The 24,144-nt window shown below is 44.7% G+C and overlaps 1 protein-coding gene across 1 annotated transcript in view; it reads left to right on the forward strand.

The window, feature by feature from the left end:
• The window catches only part of GABRG3 (gamma-aminobutyric acid type A receptor subunit gamma3), a 774,385-nt gene that overhangs the window by 68,966 nt on the left and 681,275 nt on the right, over positions 1 to 24,144 (forward strand). The window contains exon 3 of the mRNA XM_053582023.1: positions 8,888 to 8,955. Within this exon, the coding sequence (XP_053437998.1) occupies positions 8,888 to 8,955 (68 nt within the window). The remainder of the gene's footprint in view (positions 1 to 8,887; positions 8,956 to 24,144) is intronic.

Here is a 24,144-nt window from a genome sequence, read left to right on the forward strand (position 1 = left end):
GTGCCCAGTGACTTTGGCACAGAAGGCCCATGGTTCCAGTAGTCTCTGGCCAGGAGAAGGGCTCCGTGCAGAGGCACTGAGGTCTCCAGAGGGCACGTGGCTACCAGAGTCGTTGGCCAGACGAGCATGCCGGTATGGAGGCAGGGAGGGTACAGGGGGGAGGACGCTGGGTTGCAGCGGCTCCCAGAGTTACTGTTCAGGGCATGTGGCAGCAGGTGGGAGGGATAGTGGGTGGTGGCAGCTCTTACTGGTTCCTGGCGGGTGCAGCTGTTTTGGAGGTCCGGGAGGGTGTAGATCACAGGTTTCTGTGCAGGTCTTCCGGAGGTTCGGGAGGGTCCAGTGTAGCTCTTACCGGGGTCCGGAAGGGTGCAGATCGTGTGTCGCGTGGCAGCCCTTCCGCAGGTGTGGGAGGATCCTGGCGCAGCTCTTCCGGAGGTCCGGAAGATTTCCGGCGCAGCTCTTATCGGGTTCCGGGAGGGTGGCAGTTGCTGGTCGCAGCGCAGCTCTTCTGGAGGTCTGGGAGGGGTGCAGATCACTGGTTGCGGTGCAGCTCTTTTGGAGGTTCAGCTGTCTCTGACCAGGAGAAGGGTTCCTCGTATAGGCAGGGAGGGCTCCAAAGGGCATGCCGCTACCAGAGTCCCTGGCCAGACGTGCACCCGGTGTAGAGGCAGGGATGGTAGAGGAGGGAGGACGGGTTTGGCAGCTCCCGGAGTTCCTGGTCAGGGCGTGTGGAGGCCCTGAGAGCATGGTCTCTGGTCACCACGCAGCTCTTAACGGGATCCGGGCGGGCACCCATGGCGGGTTGCGGCGCTGCTGGTATGGAAGTGCGGGCAGGTGCTGGTCGTGGGTTGCAGTACAGCTCTTACTGGGGTCTGTGTGGGTGTAGATGGCGGGTCTTGGCTCGTGGTGCAGCTCTTCGGAGGTCCTGGCCGGCGCCCATCACGGATTGTGGGTCTCGGTTCAGCTCTTCTGAGGTCCGGCAGGTGCCGAACGTGGGTCCCGACGCAGCTCTTACGGTGGTCTGGCAGGCGCTGATCGCTACTCAAGAAAGCCCCCGTTTGGTGTGCGGCTCGCAGAGCTGATGCTGGGAATCCTCTTCCCTGCGCATTGCCAAGCCTTTCTTTGCACAGGAGCCTGTGGCCTGCACAGATGGACCCGACAGTTATCCTGCCCCTTCCAAGACCAGACTCAGTTAATGTAGTTTTCAAATTACTTTTTATGCTTATGTTTTAAAACTTCTGTACTGGATTTAAAAGTGTTTCATGTATCAATATAATTTGTACTACATGATTTTACATTTGTGAATATTTACCTTTACCAGGGATTTTAATATATTCATAAGGTTTAATGTTGCCGATTGTCATTCTTTCGCTTCCCCTTTATGACTCCCTTCAGCATTTCTAGTAAGCCAGGTTTTATTATGATGAGTTCCTTCAGCCTTAATTTTTCTGGGAACATCTTTCTCATTTATTTTCGAAGGACAGTTTTGCCAGATAGCGTATCTTGGTTGACAGTTTTTGTTTTTCCTTCAGCATTTTGAATATATTATACAGCTCCCTTGTGGCCTGTAAGGTTTCTGCTGAGAAATACAATATGATCTGATAACAGTTCCCATTAGCTGCCTACATGGTGAGTCACTTTGCTTTCTGCTTTTAAGATTCTCCTTGTTTGTGACTTTTGATAGCTTAATTATAATTTGTCTCTGTCTAGATCTCTTCAGATTTATTCTATTTGCATCTCTTTTAGATTCTTGATTATGTATGTCCATTTTTGTCCTCAGATTTGTGAGATTGTCAGCCATTATTTCTTCAAATAGGCTGGCTGCACCTTTCACTTTGTCATCTTCTTCTAGCGTTTCCATAATGCATATGTTGTTCTACTTCATGGTGTATCTTAAATCCCATAGGCTCTCTGTACTTTTCTTCATTATTTTTTGCTTTTTGCTTCATGGTCTTGATAAATTTAAAAGCCCTGTTTTTTAATTCACTGATTCTTCTGCCTGGTTAAACTTGCTATTGAGTACCTCTAGCAAATTTAAAAATTCAGTTATTGTATTCTTCAGCTCCAGTATTTCAGTTTGGTTCTTGTTATTAGTTTTTATCTGTTGTGTAATATTCTAATTTTGTGGGAGGGGGCTGGGGGCCTTGGTGTGTGTCACACTTTATGGGGGCAAGACATGATTGCAAGAGGGAGTTTACCTAACAATTGCAATCAGTGTAACCTGGCTTATTGTACCCTCAATGAATCCCCAACAATAAAAAAAAAATATTCTAATTTTGTTCATGCACCATTTCCCAATTTCTTCTAATTTTCTGTGTTCTCTTTATGTCATTCATTATCCTTAGGACAGTTACTTAGAATTTTTTATCTTTTAATTCATATGTCTCTATCTCTTTAGGGTTGATTTTTTTAGAGACTTCATATTTCCCTTTGATTGGACTGTGTTTTTCTGTTTCTTTGTGTATCTTGTTCAGCCATCCTAGTTTATGGTCTAGTTTTGTACACAGGAGGGATTTTCATGACTCAGCATGTCCAGAGAGTCTGTAGACCACTTATTCCTTTTGGGGGGACATACTCTCTCTGGACTTGCAAACTTAATGTAATTAAAAAAGTGTGCTGATTTCTACTCGAGTGATGCCTGATGTCTGTGGTAGAGCAGACTCTGTTGATAGACCGAGCTATGCTTATTGCCTTTGTTCCCAGAGACCAGCAAACTGCCACCCTGTTCCTGTCAGTGCCTAAATTTAGAGAAGGCCGAGACCAATCAATTGTGCAACCCCACAAAAAGTCAGAAAGTTGAAAATACTCTACTCTTTTCTTTCCCTCCTCAGGGAGAAGTAAGGAATTTTCTTCTGAACTTACCATGTTGTGCTGGGGGAGGCACTCTGGCAAGTGGGTGCCATGACTTTTCCTACTGGGCTTTTGTGTGGTTGGCTTTGTGCTGGCTTGCAACCTCTTGATTACATCCTGAATTTCTTAGAAAGGCAACTGATCTGTACATCATGGTTAAGGTGGTGACTTCATGTGGGAAGTAGGATGTGGGGCTTCCTATTTTGCCATCTTGCTGATTTCACTCTATTGCATGTCACTTTGTGTACAGTGAGATTTGTCAAATGCTAATATCATCCTCGGTCTTCTCATTGTGCAAAGGTATAATGCAGGTGGCCTTATCCATAGCCAGGTCGAAAGAGAGAGAAGGTACTATTACGAAGGGAGTTGTTAAAAACTTATCTTTCCTGTTATATCTAATAAAACTTGTGGTTGCAAGGAGAACTTACTTTAGGCTTTCAACTGACAGATGGAGGACAGGAGATCCAATAAATTTGAATTACTTTCTCAAAGTCATATGGTAACTTTAGAGTCAAATTTGTGTTCTTACAAGACTTGATGCCTTGTATTCTCTTGATGGCCTCCTTGACCAGCAAAGGTGTGAGGGCTTCAGAGTTGACATCTATAGTTTCGGTGTTAGTGGAGTTTTGGATTAGGTGTAAATGTTGTCTCAATCAAGTTAGTTGACCGAACACGGCCTTATCAGGTCTGGAATGGGACCTATAATAGTGACTTCACCATCTCAGGGTCCAACACTAAGCTATGTCACACCCCTTTGCATGGACTGAGGGCTGGGAAACCTGTAATGTTGACCAGGTTTGCTTATCCTGTGTACTTTGTAGCCAGATTTCTCCACCTGTTCTCCATAAAACCACCCAGTATTCTTCAAGTTAGAAGAAAAAATTTGAAGACATATCTTAACTGAGATGTTACAGATAGATTTAATATACACCTCAGAGACATAGTATTTGCATTTTAAAAGAAGCTGGAAAGATTACTTGTGATAATAGTTATAATGATGATGATAATAATAGCAATAAAATTATACTAATAAATTCCCATTGGGGTCTTTGTTACCCAGAATCTTTGTAAAGCCTCACTACCAAGTAGAAAACTCTGGGAAGTTGAGGGTGGAACCCTGGATTCTTCGTTCTGGTGAGGCTGTAAAATCTTGGGTCCTTACTCATATTTTAAGCTCTTCTCCATAAAATGGGAAGGAGAATGGTATTGTGCACATAATACTGATTAAAAACACCAAATGGTTATTACAGGGACATTTGGTAAATGTTCCGGTCCCTTTTATTGTGGGCAGGAGCAGAGGGAAGGAAGTTGGTGGTGGAACAGGGGGCTGCTCTGTCTAATGTGTCACATTTCTCAGTTGGACTCTTCAGTTGGGGAAAAGGATGGAAGCCACATACTGGAGGGGCTGACCCCAGATGGGACTCACTTCCTGTGTCACCCAAGGCCTCAGTTGGGGTAAAGGATGGAAACCACATACTGGAGAGGCTGACCCCAGATGGGGCTCCCTTCCCCACCTGTGTCCCCAAAGGCAGGGAAGATTGGAAGGGACGTTCCCAGCTATTTGGAAGGGCCTTTTTATGACTCATGGGCGTGAAAGTTGATGTTATTTATTCATTTTTAAAATATTCATTTGCTGATGTTGAGATATTCTATCATATTTAATCTTATGAATAAAATAGAAGAGTAAGTGACTAGGGTGACTTGTGAACATAAATATGATTTAGGGAGCAAATGCATGATTTTGGTATTTATTCACTACATCTAATTCTAGGGTCCCTAACAGCCATAGCTAAAAATCTACTGAACACTTTGCTGCCTACTGCACAACAGCCCATCCCCCAGCCTCCATCATGTGTTGGGTTCTATTATCAGACCCTCTTACACATTGGGGGACTGCGGCATAGGGATATGGCGAGAATCTTCCAAGATTAAAGAGCTAGTGAGAGACTGAGCCTTTCTGCAGTGGGGCTGCACGCTCCATTGCCATGTGGCCTTACTCAGCATGTTTGATCACAGTGTCAGATCACAGTTTCTTGGGGATGTTATAAGACTCCTCAGTCCTGCTGCTTCCAGTCTGGGCAGCTTATCAAGGACGTCCTTCCATGGCCCTGCAGCCCATCCGTTCTCACCTGCGTTTCTCTCACTGTCTGCACCTTGCTTGTTCGTGGATGAGTACACCCGGTTTTATTTCCTGTCTCAGTGCCACTCCCAGTTTTTTCCTCTCCACAGAGGTAACATAATCTCTGTTGTCACAGATGCTCAAGTTCTGGAGTACCCTTGTCTCAAAAGTTCTCTCATCTGTTTTTTGCCCACTCTACTATCTGGGTCAGCCTGTGGGTGTCATCATGTTCTGGAGGATGCTTAAAAATTATCCTTTTTCAGAAATAAGGCGCGCCGTTTGACAGCTCCTTAAGGCGACTATAGTGTATTATAATTAATTGTATATTTTAAAATAGCTAGAACAATTCAAATGTTCCTAGCATAAAGAAAATACAAATATTTAAGGTGGTGGATAGCTTAAGTACACTGATTACATCTTTACAAATTATATTGATAAATTATGGCATGTACACCAAAAACATGTACATCTATTATATAACAATAAAAAATAAAGCTAAAAAAGAAAAATACCATTATTATTCCTCCTGTTTTAATTGGCAGGCTCACTTGAATGTTGAATGGTCACAGCTCAAGTCACTGCAGTAACTTTACAACTGCAATTTTTAGGACCTGCAGCTTTGTGGCATTCAGTGTTGCAGATGCTGTGGCAAGGGGTGAAGGTAAATCATGCACAACACTTAGCTGGTTTAGAAAAACTGAGCTTTTGCTCAGAATGATCTTGAACTCCTGAGCTGAGGAAATCCACCTGCCTTGGCCTTGCAGAGTGTTAGGATTACAGGTGTCATCCACTGCACCTGGCCTGAATCCCCTGCTTTTAATTCTTTTGGGTATATACCCAGAAGTGGAATTGCAGGGTCATATAGTAATCTATTTTTAATTTTTTGAGGAACCACTGTACTGTTTTCCACCATGGCCGTATCATTTTCCTTCCTACCGACGATATACAAGGGTTCTGATTTCTCCATGTCTTGGCAAACACTTACTTTGTGTTTTTTTTTTGTTGTTGTGTTGTGTTTTGGCTGTTTTGAATCCTAACCATCCTAACGAGTGCGAGGTATTTCATGGTCTCAATTTGTATTTCTCTAATGGCCACTAAGCATTTTTTTCATGTGCTTATTGTCAATTTGTGTATCTTCTTGGGGGAAATGGCTATTTAAGTTCTTTGTCTATTTAAATTAGGTTGTTTTTCTTGTTGAGCTGCAGAAGTTCTTCACATGTTCTGAATATTAACCACGTGTCACATATATGGAATGCAAGTATTTTCTCCCATTCCATGAGTTTCCTTTACACTTAGTTGTGCTGTCTACGCACAGAAAGTTTTAATTTTGATGTTGTCAAATCTCTCTTCCTTTTTGGTTACCTGTGTTTTTGTTAAGAAATGATTGCCAAAAAAAAAACAAACCAAACAAAGAAACAAAAAAGAAATGATTGCCAAATCTAGTGTCATGAAGTTTTCCCTCTGTGTTTTCCTCTGAGGGTTTTGTAGTCTTACGCTTTGGTCTTTAATATATTTTGAGTTAGTTTTGTATACGGGGTAAGGTAAGGGTCCCGCTTCATTCTTTTGCATATGGATATCTAGTTTTCCCAGCACTGCTTGTTGAAAAGACTGTCCTGTTCCCCACTGGATGGTCTTGGCATCCTTGTTGAACTTCATTTGTCAGGGTTTGATCTTGAGTCTTGAATTATAAACCCTGAGCCTCCTATTGCTAGTGTCTTTCCTGAGTGTCCTGTCAATGCCACTTTCCTAAGCACCTCATTTATGTTAGCAAGACTCTGCTTAAAAGACCATCACCTGAAAACAGTTCATTTTCCCCAGCTTGTCTGTGTGTGAGTGAGTGTGGGGGTGGGGGTGGAGTGGTTATTCCAAACTTATTTCTTATAAACCCTTCATTGTGCTCTTTTTAATAATGTTAAAATAGCTAATTTGAAATTCTCATTTCAAATTGTTCAGAGTTTATATCTGTAAGTCTTATTAATTCAATGAAATAAAAAGCTCTGGAAGCCTAAAGTCTAATAAATACTGTGAAACAACTAGAAAAATCTCTTGTGAAAAGTAGATTCTAAAAACAAACAAAAAAAGTAGATTCTTTACTGACTCAACACAGCCTTTTGTTTTTATTTGAAGACAGAACACTGCTGAATCCAATTAAGTTGAAGAAAAAAATGCTACTTAATTTTTTTTTTTTTTTGTAGAGACAGAGTCTCACTGTACCGCCCTCTGTAGAGTGCTGTGGCGTCACACGGCTCACAGCAACCTCTAACTCTTGGGTTTACGCGATTCTCTTGCCTCAGCCTCCCGAGCAGCTGGGACTACAGGTGCCCGCCACAACGCCCGGCTATTTTTTTGTTGCAGTTTGGCCGGGGCTGGGTTTGAACCCGCCACCCTCGGCATATGGGGCCGGCGTCCTACTCACTGAGCCACAGGCGCCGCCCAATGCTACTTATTTTTTATAGTACTTATCAAAGCTACATTTAAAATGACGACTATTCCTTTGATGAAATTTGAGCACGATATATATGGTGCATAGAGTTGTGTTGGGGGCATGTTCCAAAATGCTGACAGCTCTTTGGAGCTCACATTTTGTGGCTGTGCTGACGGATGTTAGAGGAGTTGGCTCAAATTCATAATTGTTGTTTTCATCTCACGGAGGTCTGAAAGTTACTGCCCAGGGTACAGACCACAGAATACAGAATTTCACAGGAGACTGAGAGCTCAGAGGTGCCACTGAGATGTAGAGTGCGGAGGTCCATCTGTGGTTGCTAAGTTATTTAGCAAATCTGAAGGAGGTGCATTGAAAGGATTGTTTATACATTTGTGTTTCCGTAGAAACAGTTTTTTCCATGTGGAATGGTGCAGGAGTTTAGTTCATATTCCTGTCTGGGTGGAGACATTCTAAAATTGGCTCTGTTCTCTCCTTTGTCAGTCAATGAGTGCTGAGCAAAGGGAACATCCATCCATCCTTCCAGACGACTTCTGCTGCGGCACAGCAGTCTGCTGATTTGGCAGTTTTAGTACCTGTCACCTTCAGTTCCATTGCTGTCAAGGAAAGAGAAACTGGTTTTCTTTAAAGCCAGTGAACCAATTTAACCTCCTATGCATAGTTAGAAATCATGACCTCTGATTATGTAAAGTTCATGCCCTCATGATTGAAAAACTAATTCTTTGACTTAACTAAAATTTTATTCTTTTCTGATTATGGAATTTTAACTTGATGATATGTGTATACATTTGTGTCCTTCAGTGACACTCCACTATAAACTATATTCCTTATACATTTATTTATTTATTTTTTGGTGCCTAAACTCACAGTGGTGGATAAATAACTGAGTTCATCACTGACATTACTCAACTCTTGAGTCTGTCTTTACAACAAAACTTTGACATTAAATCACTTATGCAGTGTCTTACATTTATCTCCTATCTGTACTAAAAAAATTACGTTAGCTCATGTTACAGAATACTGTACACTTATCTATCACTGGCAATTCGCAGTGCATAACTGTTTGTGTTCTTGAACTTAATAAATACAGTCAAGAATCTCTCATCCTTCAAGAATTTAAAAAAAGTAAAGCTGGCAGGGTTTTAATTATAACTATAGGACAAGTTTCTCAGAAAAACCTACCTGTCGGTGTCTCCAATGTATCCTTGATATATCAGTGCACAGTGCACACATCATCAGGATGCTGACCAGTGCACACATCATCAGGGCCTTGACCAGTGCACACGTCATCAATGTGTTGACTAGTAGTGCACACATCATCAGAATGCTGACCAGCACATACGTCATCAGGGCATTGACCACTGCACACATCATCAGTGCATTGACCAGTGCAAATGTCATCAGGGTGTTGAGCAGTGCACTTTGCTGTCTCTCTCTGACACAGAGTATTAACATACATGTATTTTTCTCCACAGTAAAACCGACTGTAATCGACGTTGACATTTATGTTAACAGCATTGGCCCCGTGTCATCAATAAACATGGTAAGAAGCTATTTTATTTTTTGATCTGATGGCTGCTGTAACCATTCTCGCTTCTCTTCTCATTGTACTCGTCTTTTTGAAATCCGTCATGCAAGTTTCAAACTGACAATTGACTTTTTAAATCTGTAACATCTATCGGCAGTGTAGATATTGAAAATGGTTGAAAAAAAAAATTAAGAAGTAGAGGTTGTGCCCTGAGCGGCTTTTGGACTTCTAGTTCCTTCAAGGGAGCTGCCTTCTAGTGTTTCCCAGGAAAGGATCTGAGATAATGCAGATTACATTTTTTTTCTTCAGTTAGGACTTGGAGGGTAAATAATCCTTTCTTCTATAACAAAAGTGTAGGATCAAATATGTGCTTTCCCTGAGTTGGTTATTTGCACAGACTTATAAGCAAATTGAGATCAAGAGCTATTAATGCAAAAGAAGCTCTTCCCGTGAGAGCATTCTGGGCTACAAGCAGATTTTGAAGTATGAGAGTGTGGTAGGGTGACAGCCTTTGCTATGAGCTGAAGGCTGTGGTGCGGCTGCCCGCCAGGGGGCACGTCGGCCCTGAAGCAGGTCTCATGTGGTAGCTCTCCTGCATGCCAGGGCCCTGCCTGTGCCCACTGCTGCACATTTGCTCCAGAATTTGAGAGACATGTGAGGCTGAGGTGTGAAATTGCCAGAATGCTGACTTAAATGCATTCTTTTCATTGCAATGTTCTGTGGATGGAAATAACCCCGCCAAAATTAGTAGCGAAATCATTTCTTTTCATTGCCAGATTTTAAAAGTGTTCTCTTCTCTGGTGATACAAGGGTTCCATGAAGGGGTAAAGTTATATTTATGGGTTATTCACATAAAAAAAAATCTCCATGTCATCCCTAAACTGGAGCAAAGAAGTAACATGAATAAATGAAAGAGAATTATTTTACACAACCTTTGGGCTGCAGATGGCTGTGGATGAAAATCGGATTTTGAACGTAGTATTCCTTTTTCCTGACATGCCATTATCCAGCTGACTACAGAAAGAGGGTAGTTGTTTCTGGGTGTGTTTGTCTCTTGTTCTGGAGTTTTGTTTTTTCAGTGTTTGCCTCACAATGCTTTATTCAGTAGCTTTATGTGCCACTTTAAAAGAACAAGTGGATTTATGCTCACAAAAATTATTTTAGGGACCTTACATTTGCAGATCTGGGGATTTTCATGAACTCCTGTTAACTTTGAGGTTTGCTTTGTGCCCAGCATGAAGCTTTGTGGTTGGAATTGATGGGGATTCCTGTTTGGAAATCACAGGCTGCAGAGGTGGAGGCTGAACAAGTGACACCCACTGGGTGATGAGGACTCTGTCAAGGGTAAGAGTGGAGTAGACTTCTCCATGAGGTTGTCTCAATTTGCAATGTCACCTGTAGGTGGGAGTTGGCCAGGGGGACAGAGTATGAAAGATGAGTAATAGCAGGGTGGTTGCACAGCTGGGAGTGGGAACTGCTGTGCTAAAGAGTCCCCGGAGAGCATCTCCAGGGGGACCCTGGACCTATCAGCCAAGGCCCAGAGGCGGGAGGAAGAGGTGGGTTTCTTTGGTTTGTTCAAATCAGATCCTTGCATTTGGGAATTGTGAACACCCTCTTCTATCCATCCAGCCTTGGGAGCTATTAACAAAAGAAAAAGTGCCATGAGCTTGGGTGGGTGACCGGTTACTTTCCAAGGTGGATATGGCAACTGACCAGGGTCAGAGGTTTAACAGCAGAGATTAAAGTAGATGTTTTTCTTCAATGAGCCTCCTTGTTGAAAGCAAAATTGCTCATATTGTGAAACTTCTTTCAGTCCATGTTCCGCCTTTCTAGGGTGTGTCTGTAGTAGTGAGAGGGTGTGTCAGTAAATGTTGGCTACCTGTTCCTGAGGGACTCTGAAGCAATTGTCTAGGCCACAGCCGACAAGCTGAGTAACAGACAAGCTGAGTAACATCCTCTGGACCTGGTGCCACATTCCTCGCTGGTTTTCAGCAGAGCTAAGGTTGTTCAGATCATTCTCATGTCTGATTTGGTGAGGAAAAGGCAATGAGTTACTGACCTACCTGAGCTCAGCAAAGCGTACAGATCAAGCAAGGGTTTGTGTAAAGAATGTACTCACACACACATTTCTTCTTTTCTTTGTGCAAAATATTTTTAAATATAGTTTTTTTTCTCTTTACATTCTGATATACATATGTAAGAAGGTTTATGGCACTGTAATCAAAATCAAAAGGAAAAGGTGGGAAGGAGAGTAATCAGTATATTGTTGATTTCCTTTCTATCTCTAAGCTGGCAAATTTGTACAATTTGTCATCATTCAGCTGCCAGCTCTTGTTTGCACACTCAAAATAACATATTATTGCACAGGAAGCCAGTGAAAGCATATGGTAGAATGGTCAGTTCCTTGCTATTTCAAAAAAACCTCTTAAACCCAGAGAAGGGGGTGGGGGGGAACCCAGGGCATGAGACACACAAAATCAACAATATCCTTTGTCTTTTTAGAGAATGTCTGAAGGGTTCTTAGACCACTGAAACTGCCTTGATCTTCTGTTTGCACCAGTGAGCACAACAGGGCTTGATTTGGTTGGGTTTGGGCCCGTGATTCAGTGTCTTCTCTGTTTACTTTTGGTTCTTTTAAATTGGTTTAAAGTGTAGCATCTTCAGCCTATGAACCTGCACAGACTATTTAGTCATAAACTATACAAATAGCCTAAAAGGGAAAGGGGGAGAAACAAGTTTTATTGTCAGCTTAAAAAAATGCTACTTTAGTCTCTTCACTTTGTCAGTTTGTGGAAAGTAAATCTCGAAAAGTTACAGACTACTCACACTTGCGACAAAATGAAAAGTCTTTAAACAAGTTTGTTTCCATTCACAAACTTTACTCTTTCTCCCCCCAAAAGAAAGAAAAACCAGAATCCGTCTTCCTTCCTGTGGGTCTCCTAATGGAGACGTGCACAGTCTTTGCACCTGCACCTCTGTCACACAACCTTCTCCACTCCCACCAGCTTCGAGGTGAGGATCCGATGTCACCCATTGTTTAGGTCTGCTCCGTGAAACTGAGGTTTGGGGAAATAACTGGTTGTTTGCCTTTGACAAATTTGTAAGTGCCAGTCATGTTCACCCAAGTATTGGTGGCAGAGCGGGACACTTGGCCTGGCGGTGGCTGGGAAGCGCCTTCCCACACTGATGGAGAGAGCCTCCTCAGAGCACTGCCGCAGGTCTGTGTGCTGCTGGCCGTGGCCAGCCGTCGCTCGAGGTTGGAAAGTGAGTGGTGACATTGAAGACATGGCCAATGTCCAGCTGCTGCATGGTGTGCATGTCCTGAGTACCCTGCTCATTGCCAAGGAATAGGAGGGCAATGGGGGTGAACTCTGTGTCCCAGTGTCGGGTGGTGGGGATGGACTCAGGTAGCATGCTCAGGCCCAGACATGCTGACCCACCTTTTGGCACTCATGGAGCTGGAGGGGGTTGTCATAGAGGTTCTCGTGTTTCTGCTTAAAACCACCAAGTCTGCCTCTACCACTCGAGTGTCTCCCATGTTGACTGCCGCTGTGTTTCACCAACCCCCAAATCTCACTGACCCCTGTGGTCTCATTGGGTGAACTGCTGCCTCTCTGTTCATTCATAAACAGTGGCTGTGCAGCAGGGTGGGGCACTGTGCGGGCCCTGGGGACACAGAGAGGTATGAAGGGCTGCTTTCAGGGACACAGATCCATAAACAAACTGGATGCCAGAGAAAAGTGAGATTCGCAGCTGAACAGCCCAGAGGGGAGGAAGTCTGGCTGCCCCAGGGAAGTTGCTAAGGGTTCAGGAGGTGAGGTCACCAGGCTGCTTCCTGAAGGGTGAACACTACTTACCCTGGCACTCAGGGCATCTTGTTGCTGGCAAGTCAGAATGACATATGGCTTCTCACGCTGCTGAGCACGTCACACTGACACACTATGTCTATTACGTCAGAGGATGCAGTTTAACAGAACGTGAAGTGCTCAACAGTGAAGTGTGCACCTTACAAAAAATAAAAGCAATTTAAAATAGAGAACTGACTGTGTAAGTGAATATCGGGGATTGAATTACCAATGAGGGGAATGAAGGTGAAAGAGAGTAAACCAATCAAATGAAAGAAAATAGTATGAGAAAAAGCACAATGTTAGAGATGTAAACAGGGTTTGACGATGTAAATTTTTTATCAGGGATTTGACCATAAAGGTTAAAGCCTGATAAAATGATGGCTCTTCTTTTCCAAATGGCCATTTTACAGTCAATGAAACAGGAAAAGAAAGGACTGTTTCTTCTTTTTCCTCTTCCTCCCTGTGCTTTCTTCTGTTTATTTATGTTGTTAATACTAAAGATTCAGCTTCAGATGTTCCTTCTGCTAAATGAAAATGAAGCAGCATTTCAATCTATTGTCTAATAGATTAACTTTGTCTTGTTTATCCTGGAGCTGTTTCCTATGCTTTTTTAGTTATGGAGGAGATTAGAAATGGTTCAGATGGGACCAAGAGAATATTTATTTACATAAAGCTCTCATAGCATTCTCTGTCTTTTTGCAAAGTTCCTAAATGTGTACAGTTCCTCATAGAAATTCTGCCTGATTTGTTTCCAGACCAGAGATGCTGTGCACAAGGAAGCTTGTGAGTTTATTTTTGAGACTATCCACTTTAAACAGCTTTTTAGGAAAGCAAGGAGGGAAACTCGTGCCCTGATATTTACTCTGTGCAAACGACCTCACCTTATTGGATTTTCAAGGAGGTGATAGTGGGAAGACTTTGCCATTTTCATTCATTTGTGTTCAGTGAGCAGAAACCCATAGTGAATCCAGAGCCAGGTTCCAGGTGCACCTGTGTGGCAGTGGTGCCAGGATTTTGTGTCTCCAGCCAGTGTGGAAACACAAAGCTCTGAGTGCCTGCGAGGCTCCAGCTTTAACGTTGAACTTTTGATGAAAAGGGCTCGGCCCCAATCTGGTGTTAGCACACTTTTTCCTTTTTTTTCCCCTGAAATAAATCAATAGACCTTATTTTTTGAGCAGCTTTTGGTTTACAGAAAAGTTGAGGAAAAGGTACAGAGTTCCCATCTGCCTCCTACCTCCACCCCTGCACACCTTTTCTTCTGTTACCTATGGTATGTCTGTTATAAACCGTGGACCTTCCTTAACACATGATTGCCCGAAGCCTGTGGTTCAAGTTCACCTTGAGGTTCACTCCTGGTACAGTTCATTCTATGGGTTTGGCAGATGTATGATGCCAGGTGTCCACTATGACAGCATTGCACACAGTGGGTCTCTGCCCTCAGAATCCTCCGTGTCTTCCTGTTCACTCTTTCTCCCCCCAGGCCTTGGCGACCACTCGTTTTTACTATTTCCATAGTTTTCTTTTTCCAAAATGTCATATAGTTCAAATCACACAGCATATAACCCTTTAAGGATGGCTTCTTTTTCTTTATTTTTAAGAGTCCTGCCACTAATTCACTCAAGCAGATCCAAGATGTGTAGTGAGTCAGCATAATGTGACTATAACATGACTGCACGTTGCCCAGAAATTAATGGGGGGGGGCAGTGTAGCTTATGGGGACAGGTTGCCAGAATATGCTCCATTATATTACACATAACAGAAAAATAGAAAAATGATAAGATGACATGCTGCCAATGAGGTCCTGAGAGAAAACCTGAGGCCTCGCAGCCTCTTCTCTGACTCCACTTGTGGCTAAAGTCTGGGAATCAGTCCTGACCAATTGCATTCCAAAAAATTTGACCTTTACTGAAGGATGATCTGTTGCTTTGTGGAACTTCTTGGAGCCATCTGAACTCAGGAAAGTTCTAAAGAAGTGACAGCTTAAGTACCATGGTGCCACTCCCCCCACACACTTTTTTTACATTTATCCTGCTTAAGGTTTATAGGAGTTTTTGTATCTGTAGTTTGATACCCTTTGTCAGTGTTTGAAAAAAGGTGGCCGTTATCTCTTAAAACATTGCTTCAGCATCATTCTCTCTTTAATATTCTAGGGTTCCAGGTATGTGAAGGTCACACAATTCTCCCAGGTCCCATCTGTCCCTTAGGCTGGTGTCCTTCTTACCTTCCTTCTGTGTTCTGTCCTTCAGTCAGTGGAAAACCCTTGGAGCTATCTTCCAACATGTGAAATCACCCTCATCGGAGTTCTGTGATCAAATAAAGCCATCTATTGAGTTCTTTATTTCAGTCACTGTATACTTCAGTTCTAAAGTTAGATTCTTTCTATAGGCATCATTCCCTGGTGGAGTTCTCCAACTGCATTCTATTTCCTTAGACACATTAACCATACAGCCCATTCCATAATATCTGGACCATCTCTGATTCCATTTCTATTATCTGTTTTATTGCTTGGTTGTATTTCTGGCTATATTGGGATAGTCTATAATAGACTGATACTCTCCCTAGGAGTAAACAGAAAAAGCTATGTAAAATACAGATTTCAAAAATAAATTTGACAAAGTCAAAAACAGAGGTGGTATGCACATTTCCTGAATGCCATCTCTCTGCCCCTACCCTAGTTTCCTGCATTTGCCTCCCAAACGCCATCTCTGGTTCCATTTCTATTGCTTGTTTTACTGCTTGGTTCTATTTGCCTGGAAATTTTGATTCTGTACAAAAATTGGTAGAGGCTTTGAGTGATTTTTTTTTCCCTTGCCTTCCTGGAAATCTGAGCTGCCATAAGGTTGTTCTGGACTCTGGCTGAAGCTCAGGTGGGCACTGGTTCCTCTTCCTTTTGAATATAGCCCCTCAGACGTCTCAACTGAGGGCCAGGAATGCTTTGACACCATAAAGAGGCTACAAATTCAAATATTCCTTTTAGCTATTTTTATGATTGCTTTTTAATCTCTTACTCTGTGCAGCCCAGCCAGTAAGGAGGGGAAAACCCAGCCAGTAAGGCTGGTTTACTTCTCTGTCATTTGTTTTCCTGAAATTTTGGCCTTTCCTCTTTTGACTGCAGTTTTTGCCTCAAGATCTACTGGAGTTTTATTTTCTCTGTTTAGGTTTGCCACATTTTATGTCCTGTCAGCAGGAGACAAATTCTGGAGGGTGCCGGGAGGTGGCATGCAGGAAATGTGGCTTATCATGGGTCAGCCTCTGTTTCTGGCTTTGTCAAATTTATTTTTGAACTTTGTATTTTATGTAGCTTTTTCTATTTGCTCTTAGGGAGAGTGTCGGTCTATTACAGACTACCCCAATAGAGCTATGCAGTTTGGGTTTAAAATTTAAGTCTATGTGGAATAAGGTCTTATTCTGGATACTTAGCAAGGAAATAAGTTGGAATAAATCAGGCAAGCCCACTGAAACTTTATAGTGAGGTTTTTTTTTTGCTTGCTTTGGTAACTTTTAGGGGAACAAAATTTATGGCTATTACCAGTTGTTAAAGAGGATGTCTTTATATGTAGTTTTAATATTCTGTTAAACAAAAAATAATATGTTTACACTAACCTTGCACTTTTTTTTTTTTAAGGCAGAGTCTCACTGTGCTGTCATCAGTAGAGTGCTGTGGCATTACAGCTCACAGCAACCCCAAACTCTTGGGCTAAAGCCGTTTTCTTGCCTCAGCCTCCCAAGTAGCCATGTCTACAGGTGCCCACCACAACACCCGGCTATTTATTTTTTTTGTATTTGTCATTGTTGTTTAGCAGGCCTGGGCTGGATTTGAACCTGCTAGTCCCAGTCTATGTGGCTGGCGCCTTAACCCCTGAGCAATGGGTGCCAACTCATAAGCTTGTACTTTTTGAGAGTTGGTTCATTACTAGAAGGAAAGCCCTGCTCGGGCTAACAACAGAAGCCTGAGTTTAAGTTATACCTCTTGCCATCTACATTAATATAATACACTGGAGAGTCACACAAGGCACGTGACAGCAAGAAAGAAGATGGCATTTAAAGGCTTTTGAACCTGAGATCTGCTGAGTCTCAGCCTGTGGCAGGTGCCTGTGAGCCCAAGACTCATATGTCTTTGTGATCCCTTGTCTACCCATACAACCCAGTCAGAGGCCCTGGTAGATACTTGTGGAATGAGTGAATGGATAAACATCATCCTCACCTCTGTCTCTCCACACACACTCACCCTTTTAGTACCTCTTTACATGTGAACATGCTTACTATGAATCTGCTTACTGTGCCCTTTGCTATGTTTTTAGGTCACAGTGTCCTTAGTTAATAGGTAAACCCTTCATCCAGGGGTATTAGCTCAGTGTTTGTGCTATTCCTGCTGAGCTCATGGGCAATGGAGCTGGGACTTAGAAGCTGGTGTGGGATTCCAGAGGCCCTCTACCAGGGGATGAAAAAACCACCACGCTCACTTCCCCAAACCTCCCAAAACAAGGCATTGCTGTGGGCTACCCAAAGAGGGGTGTCTTAAGTGTAAAACTGGTGGGTTGTTTTTCATTCTTTTTTAATTTCAGAGGAATATGAGGTTACACACCATTAAGTTGTATATTTGACACATGATAGGTGAAAATCAGAGCTGCACTTCTGTTCTACACCCAGACTGGTAGATTTAAAACCTACACGGTACATCATCTTTCTTTGTCCTTTTGATATCCTAGAACTTCTTGCCATTTTATATAAAATGTCATGAGAGATACCACCTGGTAGGATGGGGCATTCATGTCTCTTGTGGGAATGAATGGAAACTTTTCAGTGATTTAAGAACATGGAACCAGCTCAGCGCCTGTAGCTCAGTGAGTAGGACGTCAGCCACATACACTGAGGCAGGTGGGTTTGAACCCAGCCTGGGCCTGCTAAACAACGACAACTGCAACAAAAAATAGCCGGGTCCTGTGGTGGGCGCCTGTAGTCCTAGCTACTTGGGAGGCTGAGGCAAGAGAATCGCTTAAGCTGAAGAGTTTGAGGTTGGTCTGCGCTGTGACGCTACAGCACTCTACTGAGGGCGACATAGTGAGACTCTGTCTCAAAAAGAAAAAAGAACATGACGCTATCTGTAATAACGGTAATGCATTTGACCTTTGTTAGCAGTGATGTCATGCACTAACTCCTTCGAATGTGTGAATAGCTTCTTATATTTCTTCTCATCTTGAACCTTTTCACATGTATTGGATATTTCACAATTGATATTCATCATTCTTCATAATATCTGAGCTACATTATGTGCCTCAGAAAAGAACACTTGCTTTATGTTGCATAAAACTTATTTTTCTGAAAGATAGGGCTGTTTGTCCCATGCCCCTTCCTTTCCAATGCCGAGCGCTTGCTCTGCTCCCGGGAGTCCTTCGCTGTGTTTGCATCTTTCATTTCTCCCCTTCCTTTCCTGGCTTCTGTTGAGCTTGGACTCCTCCTTGCCAGTGCACAGCACCCTTCTGCTCGCTGCAAGCCCTCACACAGGTGCAGTGCCCTCCTGGATGGGATCTGAGCTCCCTGAGTGGTCCCAGGTGCCAGGGGCCCACAGCCAACCCCACACCACACAGAGCTCTGAGTATGGGGACAATACTCCCCCCAGGTGCCCAGATCTGGGTCAGGCCCTCCCCATCCTGCTTCCTCCTGGAAGGGCCACTGCATTTCTCTTTCTGGGATTATTACTTTCACTCTTCAAGGCTCCAGAGGACACTCCCACCATCCCCGTACAGTTGAGCCTTCTTTCAGCTACTTTTGCAAAAGTAAAACCTCTCAGTTCTGCCACTCAAGTTGTCCTCCTTTATATCCTTACAGGCCAACCTTCCGTCTGACCCCAGGCAGTGTAGACAGCTCTGAAGGACCCTGCTCAGAATAGCTTTTTGTCTCCTGCTGTGATTTCCAGGGCCTCTATGCATGTATAAGAGGATTATTTGCGTGTCATGGCTCTGTGAAATTCATTTGCAGGAGAATAATCTTTAAACTGGAAAGGACATAATAAGAATCAGGAATTAATTCAGCCCTGACATTAAAGTAAAAATAAATTACATTATAGTAAAAATAAATTACAAGTTATTTATTTTTAAAATACAAGTGTCCCAATCTAGATAAATCCTGATTGTAGGACCCTGAAAGAGTCTGCCCACTTGAGCACAAAGCTAGTATCTGTGGTCTTTGATCAGTTCCAGACACTGAGACAGATGCTGAGTGTCTGAGGATGGACAAAGAGTACCTTGATTTTCACAACAGAGGGAAAGGTGAGTAGGAAACATCACAGTTGGGGCATCCTTGGTCGTGTGTCTCCCAGGAGGGAGTGGCCTCCAGAGGAGAGCATCGTCTCACCAGTCCTTCTCTTTATGCAGGGAAAACACTGTTCAAAGAAAACCAGAGCTGGCAGAAGTGAAAGTGTGTCTGGTAAAGTTCCTTAGGATTGGTGCAGTATGTAGTAGGAGATGGGGACTGCAGTGTGTAGCTAGGCTCCATTTCAGGGACAGCAGGCCATGGGGACCATGGCCAAAGAGTGGTGGTCTGTGTGTGGAAACTGTCTGGAGGAGAAGTCACTTCTGAGGAGAATTCTGGCTGACCCAGCCTAATGGAGCAGGCCAGGGTGGGCAGGTGTGGAGGGGAGTGGGTGTCAAGGGGGGTAGTTATTGATAACAGGGGTCTTTGGTAACACTGGGTTTCAGGGACATCCACAGATGGCCTTCAAAGAAGGTCTGGGAGCTTGACCACAGAGTGGCTGAGCAGGGAGTCCTCATGCCACTTGAAGGTACACTGGGGCTGCCTGCTGCGGGCATGTGGGATTTCCCTGCGTCCCAGGTCCCCATGGCTCCTGCGATGCTGTGTTGGGAAGGCCTGTGAAGAGTCAGGTCCTGAAGATGACAACGTGTGCCACCCCCTATTTGGTGACGGTATGTGGCAGCTGTCAGGAAGCGCAGAATTTTCTTTCCTCAGTTTTTTGTCAATATCAGACCTGGTAGGTGTGAAGGGGAGTTGCCCTTCACCTTCACCCCGAGGGTTGCCGTTGACCGGGGTTCAATTACCTTTCCAGAGAATTCTTCCTCAGGGAGAGACTCTTCTTCCTTTTTCCACTTTCACCATGCTCACTTGGTTCCTCTGGGCTCTCCTTTCCCTGCCTTGGCTGTGTCTTCACATGGGTGCTGTATCCATCCCCTGTCCTATGTCCCTGCGCATGGTGCTCTCTGCAGCTTCAGACCTGTTAGGACAAGGCCAAGTCCCAAGCGGGTGGAGGTCTAGAGGATGCATTTCCATTTGTTGTGTTCACTGGCAACCCATGACAGCTGTAGACTGCCAGGCTCCTGTCCACACAGACCATCTTGCATGCTACATCTTTGTTCCCTGGAGAGCCCTTGAAATTCTGTCAGGAGACAGAGCTGGGAAGTTCATACAGCTGGACCTTGGTGGCAGGTTGATGGCGCCTTTGCTTATAGGGCAGAACCGACTGATCCCAAGTCACTGGGTGCGTCCCCCGGAGAAAGAGGCACGGGGTGACGGTATGATTGTAGGGGGAGAAGACACATGTGCATGTGGTGGCTTCTCTGGCTTTTCCAAGGCAAACATGCTATGATTCTATGAGGCTACGATGCAAATGTGGTTAGATAAATACATCTTTTAAATTTTCCTACCAGTAATGATTTTGCCAACAATTTGCCGTCACTCACCTTTTGTGTCTCTGCGCTCTAATCTCTCCCGTCCTTTTCTTTCATAACGCCACAGTCTAAAGATAGATGCCTCTTTGGAGCTATGCAAGGAAATGAAAATAAATTGAAAATATTAAAGTACTATTTTCCTTTTTCTCTTTTCTGGCTGCCAAGTTACAAGTTAGAGATTTTGAGAAAGACATTTAAATTAGGAAAGCAATTAAGGTTTAAGCCTTCTTTGGAAAGGAATTTGCATGAGATGAGAAAGGACTGTGTGGAGTTAGTTCTTCTTCTTCTTCTGAGGTTGTTCTGAATAACTATGTCCAGAAGAAATGGACCAGCAAGACCTCATTCCCATGGGGGGTGGCAGCTGGCTTCTGGGTGGCATACCCTGTGCCTGACACTTCACACTTGGAGAAGAATCTTCCATTATCTAATATTCAAGTATCATTTGTAGGCCATATTTACTGAAAAATCTCTCTAGCAATGTTGAATGGACTTAAAACCACCAGAAAGAGAGAAATTTACATTTTAGATGTACCATTCACAGTGTCTCTTAAAACTTACATAATTTTAGCATCTTTGGAGTGTGTGTTTGTATAGTTTTTCAGCCTAAATCTTTTTTAACCTGAGCTGCAGATGTGATTTCTACCTTCCCCCTAGATCTCCTGTAAATGCCCTCACTCACTAAATTCTTAATTGAACGTCTTAAGTCATTCATTTAAGTAAACTTCTCCTTCTTGGGTTCCGTCTTGTCAGCAGTATGTTCATTTACTAAATTAGCCAGTCATCAGAGTGGCAAACACTTGGATTCGTCTTTGTTCTTGTGGCTTTTACTTTCTCTCTGTGTGTGTTTTGTCCCCAGGCATGCTGGCCAGGTGACTCTACCAGCCTGAAGTCTGAGGTCTTCTGTAAGCCCCAGGAAGTCATACACAGAGGACAGGGACCATCTGTCCTTGGACACAGGAGGCCTGCGGGGAGAGGCCGGTGCCTTCTCAGCCTGCCTGGTAGTGGGGTCCTGGTCCTTGAGGTGGGGCAGGACCTTTTCTGAGGGGCCTTCATGGGGATGAAGGAAGGATAGTGTTCTTCAAAATGCGGGCCTGTCCTTCATGCAATGCAGGTTTCCTGTTTGGGGTCTTATTTTGTATTTGATTTCTTCAGAGGAGGCAGAGAGCCAGAAGGTGATTGGAATCACTCACAAGGGATTGACACAGGGGGTTACCTACCTGGGCCTCCTGTCTGTCCCCACCCTATCATTGTCTCTGCCCAGATCAGAAGTTCAGTAGAGAAGTTCCCCAACCCTTGCCTTTTATTCTCTCTAAAATCTTACATGAAACCCCGATATAAAAAATGGTGAGCTCTGCTGCATTCATAAGGGAGTGAGAGCCTCCTTGCCTCAACTTGGGGGCACTCACCTCCTAGGGCCAGGGGACCCAGTGTGCACACCCTGACCTAGAGTGTGCAGCCTCTCCTGTGGCTCCGGGACTTCATCCTCCTCGAAACTGCTGCCCGGCTGCCTTCAGAACGGGCACAAGCCTGACAGCCCCCCAGGGAAGCTCTTGAGGATGCCCTGGCCTCTCATGGGGTGCTGCAGTTCCAGCAGGCTCCCCTGGCCCCCTTTCCTTCCCATGGTGTCCCACCCTTCACCTGGTCTGCTGCTGTGGCTCTGCAGGACTCCCCAGGCCTTGGGGTTCTGGCCACTCTTCTGGCCACCTGCTTACACCTTTCCCATGCTCCTTCCTTGCTTCCTGGTTCAAGTCCAGGCTCCTTACGGCTGGTATCCACCTCTCCACTGTGTGCTTGGGGCTGCCCTCCTTCTGGAAGGCTCTTGTCTTCTCTGCCTGGGCAACTCGTGGAGCCCCACAGGTCGAGGGAGGTGACGTGTCCTGGAAGTGCTTTCTTTCTCACTCTAGGCTGGGCAAGGGACTTCCCTGGGCAGACAGTTGTCCCTGCTGTCAGCCCTGGGCAGATAGGTGTTAATAGACGTCCCTGCTACCCTCCTGTTTGTAGCTTGTGTGTTCAGGTGGTCAGGCTGTCCAGTGCTGGGCCCTGCACCTGCAGTGCAGCCACCAGCGAGGCGGCCAACTTGCAGCAGATGCGCAGGGATGGTCTTTTGTTCGACCCCCGACTGACTTGCCATACCGTTCCTCTGTCCCGACACACTTCCCCCTCTGGTGACGTGATTTACTCCTCTCCAGCTCAGTCCTGACCCCCTCTGTCTCTTCAGTAAAGCCTTTCTTAGCAAAACCAGGCAGAATTGTTGATTGGATCATGTCTGGGGGACACTTAGTTGTTCTGCCACCTTTTTCCTTTTGCTTCGATGTAAATCGCATCCATCTAGCAGCTAAGCGTTGTTAGGAGAGCTGTCAGGAGGCCACTGCAGTGGGCAGCAGCAGACCCCATCGAACCAGAACGGAGTCCACATGTTCCATGTCATCGAACTAAACTCTGAAATGGGCCAGTTTTCCAAAAACCAGGAGATGCACAGCAGCCAATGAGAACTGGCCCAGGTTACCTGAGTTGGCACCACAACCAGTCAGAACTGGCCCAGGTTACCGGAGCTGGCACCATAAGGAAGTCCCCTCTGTTGCAGTCCTGTAAGGAAAGGAACTTTGGGATAACCAATGAGATGACCACTGTGCATTTCCTGTTTCGGCTCTGTTCTCTCTTTCCTGTCTGTGAAGTTGGCCTCCTCTGCTCAGCTCATTGGATACCTATTCTATCTCAGAGACGGGGGTGCTGCTTGATCTCCAGAACTGTTGCAGTTTGTCTTTTGACAGTATGATTAATCACCTATTGCTGGGTAACATATTGCCTCAACATTTATGGTTCCAGATGACACATGCAGTTTGCATGCTCAGGAATCTAGACAGGGTGTGGCTGGCTGCTCTGCTTCCGGGCCTCATGCAGGCTGTGGACAGCGGTGGTTGTCCCGGGACGTGGCCTTGACAGGGAGAAGCTGCTCCAGGACCACTCATGTGGCTGCTGGTGCATCCAGTTTCTCACAGGTTGCTGGACCCAGAGCCTCAGTTCCTTCTCCTGCCACATGGGCATCCCCGCATTTTATCTGAGAGAGGGAGAGGGGGAGGAGAGGAGGTAAGAGGAAAAGAAGGCCCAGTTTTATAATCTAACCTCAGAAGGGACCCCCTGTCACTTTGCTGTCCTCTGTTGAGAGCATCACCAGGTCCAGCTCCCCACAGGGGAGGATTAGACTCAAGGGCTAAATGTCAGGAGCAGGAGATGTTCAAGATACTTGGGGGCTGTTCCAGAAGGTGATGGATGGACTGCATGTACATTTTATGCTGGTCATGATTCTAGGAGCAAAACCAGATGTGGCCCCTGAACCATGTTGAGAGGCCTAGAAGACAAAGTGACCATGAATCCACATAACCCCTGACATAGAGCATTGTAGAAGTCCAGTCTGAAGCAATGTTATGAAGGAGTTTACCCTAGGTCAGATATATTGGAGGATTCCTGGAGAAACTTGTGCGTGCATGAGGGATGGGAAGAGGAAGGGGTGGTGTTGGGGTGTCTCCCTAGTAAGAGGGAGCAGCAGGTGCAGAGGCCTGTGCATGGTGCTGTAGGACATGGCCTGGAGGCTCAGCATGGGCAGGCTAGACTCCAGAAGGTCAGTTCCTCCTGCTGCAGCCTCATGGGTGTGCACACAGCTTAATGGTTCTCTT

The sequence above is a fragment of the Nycticebus coucang genome, chromosome 2, assembly GCF_027406575.1.
Source record: "Nycticebus coucang isolate mNycCou1 chromosome 2, mNycCou1.pri, whole genome shotgun sequence".
In the NCBI taxonomy this organism is placed as follows: Eukaryota; Metazoa; Chordata; class Mammalia; order Primates; family Lorisidae; genus Nycticebus; species Nycticebus coucang.